Consider the following 19,506-nt stretch of genomic DNA (forward strand, 5'->3'; position numbering starts at 1 on the left):
CCCAGCTGGATAGAGGGTGTTTCGCAGCCTCTTCAGACTCACCCTGGGGACTGATCCTTGCTCCACAACTCTGACTTGAGCCTGCTGTTGTTAAGCATGCCTCAGATTCACTCTCCTTCACAGTGCAGCTCTGTCTTTCCAGCAGACAGTTTCCATCCAAAGGCAAAGTGAATCTTAGAAACCGGGAAAAAAAGACTCTAAAAGATGGCATTTAAAATATAATAGTAAGATCTAACCAAACATCAAACTCTTCTTGTGTTGCCTTAAAGGACACACACACACACACACACACACACACACACACACACACACACGCACACACACACGCTTTCTCTCTCTTTCATGTAGTGAAGGGGGAAGAGCTGGCTGCCTGCTGTAAGGCCGCTTGAAGGATCAGAAAGCAGCCTCCATTTACTGAGCACTGTGGTTAGACTTAGGGCCTGATTCCTTTGGAAATACAGATGGCTGGCAGAAAAAAAGGAAGCACGAGGTGGTTGCCAATCCTGCATTGCTTTTTGCAGGAAGGTCTCAGGAGAGTGGGTGTGGGGAGAGGGGAGTCAAGGGAAAGCCTCTGTGGATTCCGGAATTGCTTAACTGGGGTCATGCCAAGCTCTTAAAAGCCACAAGTAGCATTTGGGCTCCAAGCTTATGTCTGTTCCTGTCCAGCCAGACCTGGGTGGTGTTTCATCCCAGGCCTCCTGAGATTTAAGCTACTGCTGAGATTTTGTTATAGGAAGGCAAGAAGGGGGACCGAAGTTGTTTCTGTGCTCCAGCCTCCTCCCAAACCCAACCAGCCCCTGTGGAATGTGCCTCTGCCGGGCCAGGACTTGGTTTCTAATGAGAAGAAAACAAGGCTGCCTGTGGCTTTCTCCTCCCTCCTGGAGGGGCACTGAGCTCCCAGCTAAGGAAAAAAAAAAAAAAGCCTCCTTTTATGACTATTTCAATCTAACCCAGCCATACCTTCTTTAGATTATTATCTCTGAGGCATCCTTCTGAGTATCTGAGTCCTCATTTTAGAGGAGAACAATGGACTGTTCTGGATAAAGTTGCATGGGTATGCTCCTTCATGCTTACAGTAGAAAAAGTATGAATTAGGTGGCTTGATTCCTCAGCAGGAAGTGGTTTTTCCTATGGGGATGTGCTGTGTCTTCCTGCTTACGGTTGCCTGTTAGCTCCACATCTGCATGGAAGAAAGAATGAGGCTCCAAAGACCTTAATAGCCACAACTGATGGCTAAATAGCACCTTATCCTTCACAAAGGATGTTCCCAGACATGTTTGCCCTTAATCCTTGCAACCATCCTATGAAGTGTCCAGTTGAAGAGGCAGAGTCAGTGAGGTCTGAGGGATTTTCCCAGGTTCATACAGCCAGTTCACATGATGATTGAGATGTGACTTCAGAACCTCTGACCCCAAGCCTGGTGTGCTTTAATACCACAGTGGGCTCTGCCAGGAGGGAAGAGAGACTCCAGGAAGGAAGAGCCCCAGGGGAGAAGAGGCAGCCAAGGCAGTGTCTAGAGGTTAGTGGAAGAATGTGACTCACTGGTGTGTGTCATTGGAGCTGCACAAGTGAATTGTTGAGATTATGCTGTCCCCGAAGGGAGAGGGTCCTGTTATACCCCCCAGAGGGGATCACGTTCCTCTTAAATGACTTTGAAGTCTTGCTAAGGGAATTAAGACTTAGGGAAACAAGTGGTATTTCTCTCTCTCTCTCTCTCTCTCTGTAGCTCAAGGTCATGACTTAGAAGAGAAGGGAGATCGTGGGAAGTGATTTATGTTGATGATGCCAAAGTGTGAACTCTAGGTTCCTGGCCCATGGGTTAAGCAATCAGAGTAGGGGCTCTTCCTGGAAATGGAGGAATCCAGCAAAGACTAGGAAGAACTTTAAAGGAGGAACTTGCCTTTAAACCAAGTTAGAAAATTGTCTTGGTAACACCATATACACTGGTGAATAGCTGTGACAAAAAAACTGCCATTCTGACGTGGTACTAAGGAACTGAGAAAGGAATAGACAAGAGAATCATAAATGTTATTTTTTATGATTTTATAACTATTTGTATATATACTAATAATAAAGGGGAACTTGAAATTTTAATATAAGTAGGTAAACATATGTCAGAGGTATCACCAATGGGAACCCAGCCATGAATGTTAGCCATAGAAAAGCTAGCTATTAAGGCAGAGTGAATGGAGGATATCTTTAGAGGGAAACTGACATGCTAAGGGAGACATACCAGCCTTCGTTCATTCATTCATCCATTTAGCTAGTGTCTACTTTATGTCTACCATGTGCCTGCACAATTGTAGATACAAAGATAGACAGGTACATAGGAAGAAAGTCTGTGCCTTTGTGGAGCTAATGTGCAGGATGTGGGGACAGAAAGTAAACAAATTAATAAGAGCATTTCAGATTGTGCTTGAAGCACTGAAGGAGGATGAGCAGGAGCAGAGAACGCCAGACTTGTAGATGAGTGGTCAGGGGAGGCCTTTCCAAGTGATGTCCAGGAGCCAGCATGGCAGGATCAAAGGGAAGAATGGCCCAGACAGAAGGAATGACCAGGCCCTTGGTGTGTCAAAAAAAAAAAAAAAAAAAAAAACAAGAAAGCCATTGTTACGAGGCGTAGCAGAGTGATCGAAGATGTCAGAGTGCAAAGGCCAGATCATGGAGGGCCTCATCATTGGATTGTATTTTAAGATGACGGGAATTCAGTGGAGAACTTTAAGCTGGAGAGTGATGCTTGTGGATTAAAAGAGAGATGTGGGAGACTTGCTAGCAGGCCTCCCAGCCATGAGGACAGTGTGAGCAAAGCTTTACTGAAGGGATGTATAAAATTGCCACAAAGACAAAGTATGTTTATGGTGGAGAAGTCCTATAACTGCTGCTCATTAGGGTAAAAGGGCTTCGGTGTGGCTGCATGGGGATCTCAAATTCAGATGTTCATAGAGAATGTCTGAGCCTGTAAGGACAGCACCTAGCCCACTAGGGTGAAGGTGGGAAAGGGGTGCTTGTGAGTGAGCATCAGCCGGAACAGCATAGTCAGACATAGAAAGCAGCCGAACAAGGAGACTCTTTGCTTTTGTTTTGCAAATATATTATGGAACAAGAAAATACGAATAAAGCCTCTGCATAGGGAAGGTAGTATTAATTTGCTTGCTTAACCAAATATTTATTGGGTACCCATTATATGTTGAGCACTTTTGTAGGTATAGGAGATGCCATAGGTAGCAAAACAAAAATCTGTCCCCATAGAACTTAAAGGGCATGAAGAAGCAGTAGAAAAAATAACCATAGTAAGGAAGTAAAATTCTTTAACTGTTAGGTGGTGGTGGATGCTATGGAAAAAAAATAAAGCAGGAAAGGGGACTAGGAAATTTGGGGGACAGGAACAATGTTAAAGAAAACCATCTGGTTACTTGGCTTTTATTTAGATCGCAACAGAAAACCTTTGATGGGTTTCAGTAGGGTAATGACATGACCTGACATTCTAAAATAATTACTCCAGTTGCTCTGAGAACAGGAGTAAGGGAAAATCAGAACAGTTTTCAACACTCTCACTGCCATCCGCCTGGTGACATCATCCTAGCACCATCGCCTCTTGCCTAGATCATTGCACAGAGGCCTGATGGATCCGTCCCAATAATGTAGGCAAGAAACTATGGTGCTAGGGCTCTGACAGCAGGGAAGGTGTTGAAATCTGAGGATTCTGGATTTGTTTGAAAGGTAGAGATGACAGTATTTGGCATAATGTTAATAGACAAAATACTCAATCCTTGTTGTGTTACTGGAAAATTGAGAAGGTGACAAGTTCTAGCAAAGAAAAGTATCAAAAATCTTTGCCACAGGTGGAGACAGGATCGGGAACATGTTTAGCCATAAGGTAGGAAGAATAGCAGGACCAAGGAGAGAAACTGGCCTGAGAGCCTCAACAAGGGAGTGAGAGAGGAAAAATGATTCAGAATTGGAATCTCAGAGGTTGGGGGTGTTCTTGCTGCAGGCCACATGACCAGGGTGATGATGGGGAACAGAGAAGAAGGTCAGCAGGAAGTGAGCTAGGAGTTTTAAAGCGAGGAATCCAAAAGCACCACCAAATTCTAAGAAAATGCTGAGAATGACATCCTGGGAAAGAGTGGAAAAGCAATCTGAACCTAGGCTGAAGTCATCGGGGCAGGTGGGAGAATGTCCTGAAAAGCTGGTGGGTAAGGGAGGGAGATATGAAGCAGATGGAGGGGCTGACAGAAGGGCAGTGAGAGAGCCTCAGCCTAGAAGGATGGGGTTGATGAAGGAACTATAAGCATCACTCATGTGCCTTAGGAGCAAGAGGGATTTGAAGGAATGTCGTCCACTGGAGGTGGTATGATCAGGAGAGCCAGCTTAGGTTCAATAAGGCAGGCTCAATTAGTAATCTGTTCTTGTTGGGTAAGGTTCCTAGATTGGGTGAATACTGTATACATAGATATATTCTGAGTTTGTAAGAAATCGGATTGTTTCTTCTCTTAGCCTTTTGGACAAGATGGAGAAATACTGAGTGGATAATGGTTCAGTTAAGTTGCTTCATAGATAGCCCAAGAGCTATTCCAGGAAAGTTGAAATCCATGAGGACAGTGTCTATCTGGATCAGTGTTGACAGCCTTTTTAAATGCTAAACACCTCCTCTTTAAACATTAATATCTCATTGTCCACCCTCTACTGTTGAGTCTGTCTTCTGTGCTTCTCCACCAGACAAGATTCTGCCGAGCTTTATACCATCTGTTTTTTATATTGAAAAGGAAATTGCCCGGTGTGGTGGCTTATGCCTGTAATCCCAGCACTCTGGGAGGCCAAGGCAGGCGTATGACCTGAGGTCAGGAGTTCAATACCAGCCTGGCTAACATGGTGAAATCCCGTTTCTACTAAAAATACAAAAAATTAGCTGGGGGTAGTGGCGCACGCCTGTAATCCCAGCTACTCGGGATGCTGAGGCAGGAGAATCACTTGAACCCAGGAGGTAGAGGTTGCAGTGAGCCAAGATCGCACCATTGCACCTAAGCTTGGGCAACAAGAGTGAAACTCCATCTCAAAAAAATAAATAAATAAAAATAAAAAATAAAAAGGAAATTGATAGGTTCTTCATTTTCATGAAAAAGAATACTGCTGAATTTGATGGTTTTGAATTGCACAAACTTTCCTTCACATGCCTGAAATGTTGCCACCCCCCTTGTGTGGTTAGCTTGGCCAGTAGGAAGGTCTCTAATGATTCCACTTAGCAATTTTTTCAGTGATCTGGATGAAGATGGCAGGGCTGCTTATCAAATTTAACATGATATAGCATAGACAGCTGATATTTTGGATGGAAGGATCTGAATTCAGGAAGTTGTCAGTGAGTTGGAACAATGGACTAAAACTAACAAGATAAAATTAATAAGGGCAATGGAGTCCTCCCTTCAGGGTAAAATATCTATTGTGTGTGTCATTATAAACTAGAGGAGACCATGAGCCAAAAAAAACATTCTCAGGTCTTTTTTCTTGTGGACTAGGGTTTTTCATTTGTTTTCATTCAGAGTCTCCATATGTAACCCTAAAAAAAAATACACATAATGGAAATAGCTTTGTTAATTTTTTTAAAATGCAAGGCCCAAATCAAAAGAAGTAATAATTTTTTTTCTTATTTGGACCACATCTTAAGTGTTTTCAGTTCTGGGTACCATTTTTTGAGGACACTGGCCAACCAGAAAGACCCTAGAGGGCCACTATGACAGTATTCAGTGCTCAGTTAATGTTTGTTGGATGCATGGGGACTAGAGTGGTTAGGATCCTCCAGGTCCTGTGAAGAACAGTTGAAAGAACTAAGGAAAAGGAAACTTTGAGATAGTTCTCTTTAAACAATTGAAGAGCTCTCAAGCAGAAAATAGTCTGGATTTATTTCATGTTTTTCCAGATGGGCCAATGGGTTTGGGTCAGTTTAAGAAAGAATTTCCCAGAGCTGCTCTCCAGTGGAATGGGCTGACATTAAGTACCGTTAAACTCCTAGGACAGTGACTTTCTGTGGCAGTCCATTCAGGAGAGGCCAGGAACCAAGGTTAGGTGTATTGTAGAAGGGATTCCTACACTTGGGGTACAGCTGACTTGGTGGCATTTCAGTCTTATTGCTGAACTGCTCCTTCCAGGAGGTCCAAACCAACAGTGGCTTTTTTTTTACAGCTTTGCACAATCAACATTACAAAGGAAACTATTACTTTAAAAAAGTATTTAATGGAAACTTCTGAGAATAATGCCTCTCAGTTCGGGAAAGCCAAGAATTTAGCAACCCTTTTAAGCCTTGGATTTTTTTTCTCATCTAAAAAAAATGATTCAGTTGGCCTCATAAATACTCATTAAGGAATTGGCCCAAAATATTAATAAGGGTTTGTCTAGAAAATCTTTCCTAAGCCTTTCAGTTTTGCTATCTCGTAACAAATAATATAATCTCTGGTCAGTCATATTATTGTAAAACTAGCGAGTGATTTGTTTGGGGCACTAGTTCTTAAAAATTTAATTAGGATTTCAAAAATCTTAGGATGTGGTGTAGAAGAATTTCTTCTATGACTAGACACTCTCTATTCATCTCAAATCCAAAGTACCTTCATGTCTTGGAGCTCTCAAGCTTCACTCTCCTATCTTCCCCCAAATGAGAAAGAAGGAAGCCAAGGACAAGCTGGAAGCATAAATTCAAGCCTATAGCCTTGACATGGACTATAATATAAAACAGACAGGCCTTCCAAGTGGGCCAGAACTTGGATGGCCTCCTTAAACTGAGAGCAGTTTGAGGAAAGTCTGTTCTCTGTTGGAGGGGGCTTGGTTGACTCTGTGGTCACTCATTTCTGGCGAGATGGCCAGAAAAGCAGCTGCAGGTCTAAGAACATGGATCAATCCCAGCATTTTGGGAGGCTGAGGTGGGCAGATCACCTGAGGCCAGGAGTTCAGGACCAGCCTGGTCAACATGGTGAAACCGTATCTCTACAAAAATTAGCTGGGCACGGTGGCACTCGCCTGTAATCCCAGCTACTTGGGAGGCTAAGGCAGGAGAATCGCTTGGACCTGGGAGGCAGAAGTTGCAGTGAGCCGAGATCGCACCATTGCACTCTAGCCTGGTCAACAGAGCGAGACTCCGTCTCAAAAAAAAAAAAAAAAAAAAAGAACACAGACCATCACTTCTGCTGACTTTCCTCTCTTCTTCTCTGTAGACCCAGTACCGTAGTAGCCACTAGTTTTGTACAAACATGACCCCTTTTGTTCTTTTGCCACTCACACAGAAAATTCCCCTTCCTCTTTTGCCAAAAGTCTTCTTTTCTTCATCAGATATCAGCTGGTCACCCGAAGAGAGTGGACAATAATGGTCTCGTTTCAGACTCGGACTAGAATGAGAAATTCCCAAAGCTGAGTCCTGATATCACATTTCTGTGTCACGTTTTCTGGAAAAGTCCAAGTCCGGTTTTAAGGCCACTCCACCTTTTTGGTCTGGGAGGAGTAACTTAACCTCTCTGGGCTCAGTTCTCTCCTCTGTAAGACAGGACATTATAAGGCCATTGAGAGATTTTAGATACTATAAGTCAGCACAGAGCCTGGTGTCTGGCATGTAGAAGATGCTCAGTAAATCATAGCTGCTGTGATTACTATTAGCTATTATTAATTTATACAGACTCTAATCAAGTTGCCAGTTTTAACTCTTGAGTACTATATTTTATACTTTATTACTCAAGGCTTTGTAACTATGGATGGAAGTCCACTTAACTTTATATGATGATCTGTGCTTAGGATTCAGAAAGATGGAGGGGGAGAAGGTGTTGTACTTTTCCTCCTCATTGGTGCTATTCCCCCTTGTCGTTAGTTGCTTGGGGAGTGGGAGTGCTCATAGTTGATTGAAAACCAACACTGGCGGGGCAGAATAAACCTTCCTTTTCCACCATTGTTTCTAATGTTTTGTTGTTCCTGAAGATAAGCAGAAGCTAACATATAATATTAACATTTGCATTTGGTTTGGTCCTGTGGGTAACAACTCTAAGTGTGTGTCTTTCAGAGTTGTGGGACATGGACTTCGTGCTCCTGCAACACTCTGCCATGTGAGAATTCAATGACCTGGCTTGTGATAGAGCAGTTTTCTTACTACTTCTCTAAGCCTGTTAAGAGTGCTCTTCGCCTGTCTCTATTAAGCTCTAGGTAATACCCAGTCATTGGTTCTAGAGCTGCAGCCTTCTGCCTCTATTTAATTCTAGCCTTCTACCTCTATTTAATTCCTGTGAATGTCTAGTCATAGACCCAACTCTTCTACACCAGATCCAGGCTCCTCCTGTGCCTGGATCTCAAGGCCCAGCCCGTTTCTACATCTGGTCTCCACTGCTGCATCCTCTCTGTGCGGGCCTGTCTCCTCACTCTCCACATGGGGTCCTCAATCCCTGTTCACGCTCATCTCAGGGCCTTTCTCAGGCCATTTTCCTCCTCTCCCTTGAGCCGTGTGGTCTGTTGTCTTAAGGGTCAAGCTGATAAGGGGCTAATGGCTGAATCATTTTGAATGTTAGTTAATTGATGCTTGGTGTACAGTAGTGGATCTCAACCTTGGCTGCACATTGGAATCACCTGGAAAGCTTTAAAAAATCCAAATTCTTCTAATAATAGCTTTATTTGTTCCCCCCCAAACTCATATACCACAGTGTTTAAAATAGCTCATGTGAGTATGTAAAAACATCAAAGTGGTTATTTCCACTTTGTGTTAATTTGGTAGATTTCGGGGAAGGAAACAGTATATTTCCTTTTTTGAAAATTCAATTCCTAGAATACCTCTCGGCTCACTCAACAGCAGCAGCATTTGTTTTGCCAGGCACAGTGCTAAGTACCTCCTAAGCTCTCCACATTCATTTCCCTATTTTAATCTTTGCAATAATCTCACGAATGAGCCCCAGATTTTGCCCTAATTGATTAATGAGGATCCTGAGGGCCTGAGAGCACATCTACTTGTGCAGGGCTATACCAAAGGCATTGCCGAACTCCAGCTCAGGCACATCTGGTGCCAAAACCTCACTGATTCTCCACCCCATGGAAAGGACACCTTACCAAGTAACTTTCTGAGGATGGACCTGCTTTAACTTTGGGGTTGCATACTTTTTAAATTTAGTTACATTCTTTTGTACCTCAAGAGCTTCCATAAATTTGATTTCAGACTCACTCCCAAGCAGCCTGGATATATCCAGGAATGGCAGGCCATTTAATAAATTAGGATTTTTAATGCACTCAGGAGACGTTATTGTAGAAAAGCATCTACTTATAGCACCTAATTCAGCAGAACCTACCCTGTCTTTTACTTAGTCTTTTAAATAACTTTGAAGTTATGAGCAGTGTTATCCCCATTTTGCAGAAAGGGGAACCGGTATGCCAAGTAAGTGTTAATTATCTACTAAGTATTAGTAATAACTGCCACTAAGTGGGCTCTTACTAAGTGCAGGCTCTGTACTGAGCTCTTTGTATCCTGTGTATTAGCCTCATTGTACAGATGAGGAAACTGAGACTGAAAAAGGTGAAGCTACATGCTCAAGGTGATAAACAGCTGTAACTGGGCTAACAATTGTTTGTTCGCTTGTTTGTTTTTTAACTTGGTTATAAGCAAAATTGCAAGACATGGTCTTCATCAGCTCTGTCCCTTTCATCTTACCGGCCTCCGCTGTGCAGGCCGTGGCACTGGAGGACCCTATCTGGAATAAACCATTGAGGCATAGAACTGAAGGTTCTTTCTGTGTATTGAGTGGCTATTTAAAAGCTATTATGAAACAAAGAATGTTTTACCAACCTTGCATATTATATAGAGGACAAACAGGCTCGAAAGATTTCTTCCCTAGCCATCCCAATACAAGGCTGTTTTGGTATAAACAACCCCTGAAGGTGAGAACTGGCTCTCGAAGCAGTTTCACACTCCATTCATCTCTGAGCTCTGCTGTTTCTCACAGTTTTGGATTCGTGATGAGAATACTGTTGCTGGGTCACTTCATTATTACACAGACCCTAAGGCCAGAAACCCATCTCCCCTTTTTGCTAATTATGCATATGCCAACTTATTTCCTCCCTCTTCAAGCATATAAAGACAGTATTTTCTGGTTTGGTAAAAGACACACACACACAATTCTGTAGGGAGAACAACTCCCTATAAAGAAAGAGGTAGTCAGTGTGGTGAGTGGATGGAGTCTCAGGGAAAATGAAATCCCTAGCAGTCGGTGTCAGGGCAGCAGGTCACTAATTGAGTGCAAACCTTTTTTAAAATGTTGTTTATCCCCTACAGGGCATACAAAACCATTGAGGATGAGGACTTGAAGTTCCCCCTTATATATGGAGAAGGCAAGAAGGTAGGCACGTGTGCTTCCCCTGGGTAGAGAGGACAGGGCTCTGTCCCGCCTTCGCTCCACATAGCCCGTGGCAGTCCGTGTGTTCCACTCAGCAGCTTGTGATTTTATAGCCTTGACAGCTTGAAAGCATCCATCATCCTTCAGGCCTCCTGTCTTCAGGGTCCAAGGAGTAGTGGGGGTGGGAGGTGGGCGGTGAGCACAAGGGACTCAAGCCAATTTTGTGAAAATAAAGTCCCCCTTCCCAATCCATTTGAATAACTTTTTACAGTGTTTAAACATGAACCACTTTCACACACATCATCTCATTTATATCTGACAACAAGCAAGGAGGCAGGTCAAGCTGGCTGTGTTATATCCATCTGGCAGACGAGGCAGCTGGGACTGTGAGGTTAAAACAGCTCAGGCAGATCACGCAGCCAAGCGAGGGGCAGCCGCGGATGTGGTGCCTTGGCTTTCTGTCTGCTTCGCGCGGTCTCAGAGTCCACCATGGAAGTCCAGACTTTGCAAGTCTGTTTTCCACTTGCCCCATGGAAGAGAGTCCAAAGCGTCACTGTAATTAGACTATAGGGTCACAGCAACCAGAGCCCAGACTAAGGTAACAAAGACCATCATCAGCTCCCAGGGTTCCAGTCAGAATCCAACACGTTGTCGAACCAAAGAAAAGCTGTGGATCCTAAAGTGGTCTCTGAGCAGAGGCCTGGAGGAGGTTGAAATCCTGGCGTGGAGAGCAAGAAGCTTGGAATCTGTTTCCTAGTAAGAACAAACACCTTCTGAATCATTGCATTCTTCCTCGGAACGCTAATACATTTCAACTCGGTGTGAAGCATTCCAAGTGAAAAATGTGGTCACATTGAGAAGAGTCTTCAACTGATATTTTTTCCAGCATTCGATACGATAGTTTTTACCAAGAAGAAATGACTCAGAAGAAAACCAAAGGATGCCTTCCATGGGCAGAGTGTGTGTGTGTGTGTGAGAGAGAGAGAGAGAGAGAGTGTGTGTGTGTTTGTGTGTGTGTGTGTGTCAGAAAGAGCAAAAGCAAGAGAACAAACATGATTAGGTTTTGGGCTCAGTGTAGACCAGCAGTGATTTCAATGCAAAAAGACATCTCAACAGAAGGAGGAATACCAAACACAAATATCTGATCCATGTAGGAATCATTTTTTAAACGAACATACCCCATTCATGAAAATGAACACCTTTCAGATCACAGTCTCTGGTGAAGAATCGTGTCAGGGCTAATAGGCACTGTTCTGATATAAATATTTGTGCCTTTTGGTACAATGGGCACCATTAATGAGTATCATTCAGCCCAATGACCTATGCCTGCAGCTCCATTTCTTTGTGGGGCTGAGATTCTCTGTATTACCCTTTAATATCCAGTGAGTTCCAGTAAACTCAGGAACACATTCTGTTACCCCTGTATCTCTAGTTCCTGTCTAGTCTGGTACCTGACATAAATGCATAAGTATTAAATAAGCTGTTCAGTTATGTTCAGTATACTTTCCTTAGTACAATAGGAAAATGGAATGATGTATTCTTGGAAGTTTATAGCAGTAAGATTTGAAGGAGCAAGAGTTTTCTAATTTTAGTATAAAGTTCAATTCACCAAAACATCATGTTCCTCAAGCATTTCAGGTAATTTAAGCTGGATGGTCTTGTGATGGGCAGGTGGCAAGTTCTGTCCGTGTACCTGTTGGCCTATTTAAAAGCCACCATGTCTCCATTTTGCTTTTGTTGGTAGATACCACCCCTGTCTGAGGACTCCATGAGTTCTTGGAGCTCCTTCTAGATCCTGGACTGGGATTTTCTCTTTCTTCTCCGCGTACACCTACGCAGAAATTTCAGAGTAGTTCTGTGGCCATTACTTCTCATTTTCTTTCTTCAGATGCTTTTAAAGACTGGTGTGGGTAACACCTGGATACTTCGTAAACAAGGTCAGTCACTAGCAGAAACATCAGATTTCTTTGGCTGGAAAGAGCACACAGAGAAGCTGCCATTTCAGGGAGGACAGCAGGAGAGCCACAAGGGACTCAGAATTTTTCACATTTAGAGTTGAGCACTTCTTGGCTAGAAGGGAGCCAGTCCAGCCTCCCAGCAGGGCAGAGAGGGCCCCAGGCTTTGCTTTGCATCACTTTTTTTTTTTTTTTTTTGAGACATGGCATCAGGCTGGAGTACGGTGGCACAATCTCGGCTCACTTCAGGCTCGACATCCCAGGATCAGGTGATCCTCCCACTTCAGCCTCCTGAGTAGCTGGGACTACAGGCGCGTGGTACCACACTGGCTAATTTTTGTATTTTTAGTAGTCAGGAGGTTTCACCACGTTGCCCTGGCTGGTCTCAAACTCCTGGGCTCAAGTGATCCTCCTGCCTTGGCCTCCCAAAGTGCTGGGATTACACATGTGAGCTACTGTGTCTGGCTGTGTCTCGTGTCTTTATCCCCTCTGACCCTTGCCCTCAAAAAGGTGTCATGGTTTCATTTCTGCTTAATGTGAACTCTGCCTACCTTCTGAACCAAGGCTAGCTTCAAAATTCACAGCCCTGTTGACAGTCTAGGATGAAGATGAAGACAATATATTAAATTGCAGTGTTTCTTAGCATTTATTTACTTCATCCCCACTCATAGGACATAATTACTCTTATCACCCAGGTAATAGAGTGAGGATTCAAGCTCAGGTCTTTGAACCATTTCACTACACCGCATATATTTTTTATGATTAAGGGTTAGGACACTGCTTTCTTCTACCCAGGATGACTTTCACTCCATCCCTCTGTGTCGCCTGTCTTGATGCAATCCACCTTTCTGTACTAAGTGCCACCTCCTCCGTGGAGCCTTCTCAGTAGAATTTTTACCTCCTCTAAACTTGCACAACCCATTGTCTATGTGTTTTTCAGTACTTAACCATATTTTATGTGTTATTAATTAGACATATCCCTCTTATCTCCCTTACCAAGTTTCTTTTTGGTTTTTTTATTTGTTTGTTTATTTGTTTGAGACTGAGTCTCACTGTGTCACCCAGGCTAGACTGCAGTGGCATGATCTCAATTCACTGCAACCTCCACCTTCCAGGTTCAAGTGATTCTCATGCCTCAGCCTCTAAGCAGCTGGGATTACAGGTGCCCACCACCATGCCTAGCTACATTTTGTATTTTTCGTAGAGATGGGGTTTCACCATGTCAGCCAGGCTGGTCTCAAACTCCTGACCTCAAGTGATCCACCTGCCTCAGCCTCCCAAAGTGCTGGGATTACAGGCATGAGCCACCACACGTGGCCCCAAGTTTCTTTGTAGTAGGGACGAGGCCTTAGACATTTGTGTCCCCACCACATGATGTAAGTATATAGTAGGCACCCAGTAAATGTTTGGGTAAATCAGATCTTCAGCATAACAGGAGATATTTAAGCTGACTGTGTAGGCATTGGTGTAATAGTGTTACTTCCTTACACCATTCAAAAACAGTTCAGGATGAGGTCTCAGCCCTGAGGCCTCTGTGTAGCTATGTCACAGCACTGGTGACATTTTGTTCCTTTCCACCCAGAGGGAATTTGTGGAGATGTTAGCAGGATAGGTTATAGAGTTGCTAAGTTTCTTTTCTCCAACCATAAAACATAATAGGTGAACTCTGGGAGGGCAAGAGCTATTTCTGATTTTTTACATCTTTTACTAGTACATATCACAGGACTAAGGACATAGCTGGTGTTGAGCAAATACTTGTACAGTGGATATGTAACAGAAAGATGGGTGGGTGTGTGGATGGGTGAGTGGATGGATGGATGGATGGGTGGATGGATGGATGGATGGATGGATGGATGGATGGATGGATGGATCGATCCTATTGGGTTTGATATGAACTGATTTCTGTAGCTGTAGACATCACGCATGCATTGGAGTTAGTTTATTGGACATCCTTCCTTCCAGTCTCCAAAAAAAGAAAGCTGAAAAGAAACAGCAGCAATCTGTCAAGCTTAAGATAATGGATAGAAAAAGCACTCCTCAAATACAGAAGTGATTTTGGGGAGCCCTTTCTTGGTAAGAGCTATCCACATATGTTAGCAGCAAGGGGCCTGGAAACATATCTGGGCAGGAGGAACTGGAAAATTGTTTGGTTGTTCCTAGCCCAGGCAGCTGCACTGGGATGGGATGCTTTCACTGTGTGCATGTTTCTGATGACCCTCTGCTTATACTCCTAGGCCCGGGTAATGGCAACTATTGGAGTGACCAGGGGACTTGGGGACCATGACCTGAAGGTGCATGACTCCAACATCTACATTAAACCATTCCTGTCTTCAGCTCCAGAGGTACCGCATGAGGTTTTTGTTTATATTTTGTGCAATAAAACATTTTCGGCGTTATTCCTCCTGTGACTCACACCCCATATCCAGACAGTAGCCAACTTGTGTTATATGTACTTCCACTGTATCTCTCACGTCTGTGTGTTTTTCCCACTCCATTCTCACTTTGACTCTTCTGGTTCACACCTTCATCACCTCTTACCCAGATGGCTGCACAGCCTCCTCCTGACATTTTCTAAGTCTGCCAATCCATGCTACTTATTGCAGTCAGGTAAATTTTCCTTAAAAACTGACTCCTAATTGCTCAGAAACCTTCAATGGCGGCCCAGGCATGGAGAGTAAAGCTCAGACTCCCATTCACTTGGTGTTCAAGGCTTATTATAATTTGGTCTGGACTTCTCTGATCTTTGTTCTCCTGCACCAGCCAAAATGAACTTGCTGTTTCCCTTACATGACCTTAGGTTTCCCATATTTGCTTAAACTATTCCTTTTGCCAAGAATGCCCTTTCTCCCCAGCTCCAAACATCCAAATTCTTTTTTTCTCTGGAGTTCAGCTTAGATGCTTTTTTATGGAGATTTCCCTGATTTCTTCCTTGCCCAACCAGAAGTAATGTCTCTCCCTACTTGGGATATACATAGAGCACCTTCCACTTACAGTGTTTTCACTGTCTGCCTTCGGTCACAGTTGTTTTGTTTTGTTTTGTATTTTGAGACAAAGTCTCGCTCTGTCGCCCAGGCTGGAGTGTAGTGGCATGATATCTGCTAACTGCAACTTCTGTCTCCTGGGCTCAAGTGATTCTCCTGTCTCAGCCTCCCGAGTAGCTGGGACTACAGGCACACACCACCATACCCAGCTAATTTTTGTATTTTTAGTAGAGACAGGGTTTCTCTATGTTGGTTAGGCTGGTGTTGAACTCCTGACCTCAAGTGATCCACCCGTCTCAGCCTCCCTAAGTGCTGAGATTATAGGCGTGAGCTACCACACCCGGCCTGATCATAGTTATTTATATATACCTTATCCCCTCGTTAGACTAATTACCTGAAGAGCTTCTGTCATTCAGCTGATGTTTAGAGAAGTTAATTTACAAACAAGTTGGTCATATATTTGGTTTAAAAAAAACATGTGTCTTACCATATAGGAAACAGTATCAATTTCTATGTTGACTTTCTGGATATATCATTTAGAAATTTTTTTGCTTCCATATTATGGAAAAGTCTAACTGATAGTATTAGGTTGGTGCAAAAGTAATTACAGTTTTTGCCATTTTTAATTACTTTTGCAACAGCCTAAGAGTTTAAAGGTAAATTTTTCTCACCCAGGAAGAAGGCTGAAATCTGGTGGCTGCTGGCGTTGGTTCAGCACCTCCATTGTGTCAGGGCTGTAGCGTCTCTGCATTTCTTTGACTTTCCCTTCATGGTTACAAGGTGGTGGCAGTAGGTCCAAGCCTGACATTTCTATACAAAGATGGAAAGGAGGGGCAGCCTCTGTCCCAACAGATATTCACTTGCCTCTCATTGGCCAGAACTGTGTTACATGACCTTCTAGCTGCAAGGGAGTTTGGGAGAGCAAGAGTTGTAACTCTCCCAATTTTGATAGAAGAAGGAAATCAGGAAGGCATAAGTCAGGAACCAATAGCATTTACTACAATGTGTAATTAAGGTTTTTTGTTTCTTTTTTTTTTTTTTTGAGATAGAGTCTCACTCTGTTGCCCAGGCTGGAGTGCAGTGGTGCAATGTTGGCTCACTGCACCCTCCACCTCCCAGATTCAAGTGGTTCTCCTGCCTCAGCCTCCCAAGTAGCTGGGATTACAGGTGGGCACCACCATGCCTGGCTAATTTTTGTATTTTTAGTGGAGACAGGGTTTCACCATGTTGGCCAGGCTGGTGTTGAACTCCTGAGCTATAGTGATCCACCTGCCTCGGCCTCCCAAAGTGCTGGGATTGCAGGCATCAGCCACTGCGGCTTGCCTGTAATTAAGCATTAAAATAATTCCTTGGACTGGAAATGCTCAGAACATTTAGACATAACTCTATTTGCGTGTACTTCCCAAGAGCAGGTGCTGTTTTAACAAAGACTATTTTGGTCAGAGGAAACAGAAACTTACTAGAGCTAACTCAAAAAAAAAAAAAAAAAAGTACTGCAAGAAGGCCGGCTATGGTGGCTCATACCTGTAATCCCAGCACTTTGGGCGGCTAAGGCAGGAGGATCGCTTGAGACCAGCATGGGCAACATAGCAGGACCCTTGTTCCTATAAAAAGTAAAAAATTAGTTGGATGTGGTGGCACATGCCTGCCCCAGCTACTCAGAAGGCTGAGGTGAGAGGATTGCTTGAGCCCAGGAGCTCGAAGTTGCAGTGAGCCATGATTGTGCCATGACACTCCAGCCTGGGCGGCAGAGTGAGACGCTGACTCAAAAAAACAATAGTAATAATATTAGAAGAGATATTTATGGTGTCCATGAGCAGAATGATTGAACAGCCAGGCTTTATGGGAACGTGGTTTTGAAATCAAGGCAGCCCTGCAAAGCCTCCACAGCAGAAAGCTCTCAGCCCTCACATGGAGTTCTGCCACTGATGTGGCCAACCACATTCTTTATGGCTCTGCTACCAATCAGCCCAGTTTCTCACTCTCCCAATTCCACATTTCCAGAGAGGAGTCTGGTTGGCTCAGTTCACCTTTTATATCAGACTAAAGTGACTTCCCAGCCTGTGTATTTGTCCCTTCAGATTGTATGTCCACTTCAGTACCCTTTATGGGCACAAACAGTCACCTAGACCCACCACTTTGGCAGAGTTGTGAGCAGGGAGTGGTTTCCTTAGGGTTTTTTAGAGCTGGGCTGGCATGCATAGTACATGTAGATAAAAGAGACTAAGAAGCCACTGAAAGAGAAAACTCTAGTAAATGTTGGGCATGGAAGATACACACATTTCCTGGTATCACCCAGGATTTCAAGTGAGGTCAGCTCGGTAGAAATAATAATTACCATTTGTCAAAATTCTGCAAGTGTTCTCTCTTGAGTCCTCATAGCAGTTCTGCATAATGAAGACCATGACTACATTAGGTGTCCAAAGTCCCCCCTAGAAGCTGGTGGATTCGTTCCCAACATCAGGATCCGTGAATTACTGCTAAAACTACTTCTCACCAGAGAAGAGCAATAAATGTCGGACCTCCAGCTCTGTTTTTGAATGCCACTGAGCACAGGGCTTGTAACTGGACTCATGGACTTTTCTATTCTCCCCCTTACAAGAGAGGCATTTGTCAGATAACTTAAATGTTGCCTTCACCTTTCTACTTTCCAAAAAGCATCCGTAAAGGTCTTGATTTTGCTCCTTAAAGCAAAGTAAAAACCTCCTTCTCCACCTCCCTTTCTCACATTTACTTTTTATATAAAATGAGAAGCAGCAGCTCCACTTGGCTTGGAGAGTGCTCTGTATGCATTAGATTTTAGATCTTCCAATCTCTCTGCTACTGCAGATCTCAGGAAGGGACTGTAGGTTTAAAACTTGGGCCTGCATGGAAGAGTCCCTGAGAACTCAGTAAGAATCCCAGGCGGTTGGTGAGAAACCTTATGTCACCTCGCTGAATGATACTGGTTTGTAGGACACTGAGTTGGTCACTTCAGCATTCGTGGGAGTGGAGAGGATTTAGAATGAAACTGTCAACCTCTGCAAAAATTTAAATGCTCTTAGAAAAGTTCTAGAGTTGAATAAAGTGTGGCAGTTTCAATAATAATAAAACTAATTGTTATTAACTACTTAGTCTGGGTGAGACAACATACCAAGTTTATTTTTAATTGACAAATAATTATGTATATCGATGGGATATAGTGTAATGTTTTGATATATGTTTACATTATGGAATGACTAAGCTAATTAACATATTCATCACTTCATATACTTATCATTTTTTGTGGTGAGAACTTTTAAAATCTACTCTTAACAATTTAAAAATATACATTATTATTAACTGTGGTCATGATGCCATGCAATAGATCTCTAAAACTTATTCCTCCTGTTTAACTGAAACTTGGTGTCCCTTGACCAACACCTCCCTATCTCCATGCAACAAATTAAGGTTTTTACAGGACACATCTCATTTAATCTTCACAACAACACTGTGAGGTAAGTATAGTTATTATACCCAATTTACAGATTGGGAAATTGGAACCAAGGAAAGTAAAATAACCCCCAAAGTTATACAGTTAATAAGTAGCAAGCTGGTACTTGTACCCAGGTCTATTTAATTAGATCAGGGTCTGTAGGGGAGAGAAGCCAAAGTCAAGGAAATTTATTTGGTCAGTGTTTAGGGACCTACCAAGTACTGGTTCAAGGGGCTCTGATGAGGGTGCATTTGTCTTAAACCTAAGAGAGCAACTTTGTCTTGGGACCTTGGGGGCCAGAGTTTCCCAGAGAAATACTATTGGCCTCAGATTGAAGTTGTGGAAAATGATGGTAGAGTAGAAAGGGTAATTGGGAAAGACAGTAATGGCCTTTGTTGTGTGTGCAAACCGAGACCAGACAGAACTGTGCAAAGTAACACTGTGCACCTATAATTTAGCTTAATGGGTATGTAGTGCGTCTAAGATTCTCTTGCACAAGATTAAAATTGTTGTACATGTTAAATGTTTCCAGATGGAGAGGCCTCCACCAGAGCCAGCAAGGGGTGGTGGGGGGAGGGGGTGGAACTGTTAGAAGGGAAGCGGAAGAGCAGCTTGAATTGGCTACTATGGAGGAGAACACAAGGGGAAAAAAATAGGTACAAGGAACCCCCTGTCCACAATTTTTGGAGCAGGAACCAACCCCCTTTCCCTGGGTGGTAGTGACAAAAGCATTCCCATGAGAAGTGGCCTCTGTTGGGAGCCTAGAAAGCTCGATT

General features: G+C 43.4%; 1 protein-coding gene across 2 annotated transcripts in view; it reads left to right on the forward strand.

The window, feature by feature from the left end:
• PPM1H (protein phosphatase, Mg2+/Mn2+ dependent 1H) overlaps positions 1–19,506 on the forward strand; it is a 293,293-nt gene that overhangs the window by 232,989 nt on the left and 40,798 nt on the right. For both annotated transcript variants that reach the window (XM_004053493.5, XM_055358103.2), the window contains exons 7-8: positions 10,280–10,343; positions 14,530–14,637. In XM_004053493.5, the coding sequence (XP_004053541.2) occupies positions 10,280–10,343; positions 14,530–14,637 (172 nt within the window). The remainder of the gene's footprint in view (positions 1–10,279; positions 10,344–14,529; positions 14,638–19,506) is intronic.

Source organism: Gorilla gorilla, chromosome 10, assembly GCF_029281585.2.
Source record: "Gorilla gorilla gorilla isolate KB3781 chromosome 10, NHGRI_mGorGor1-v2.1_pri, whole genome shotgun sequence".
Lineage (NCBI taxonomy): Eukaryota > Metazoa > Chordata > Mammalia > Primates > Hominidae > Gorilla > Gorilla gorilla.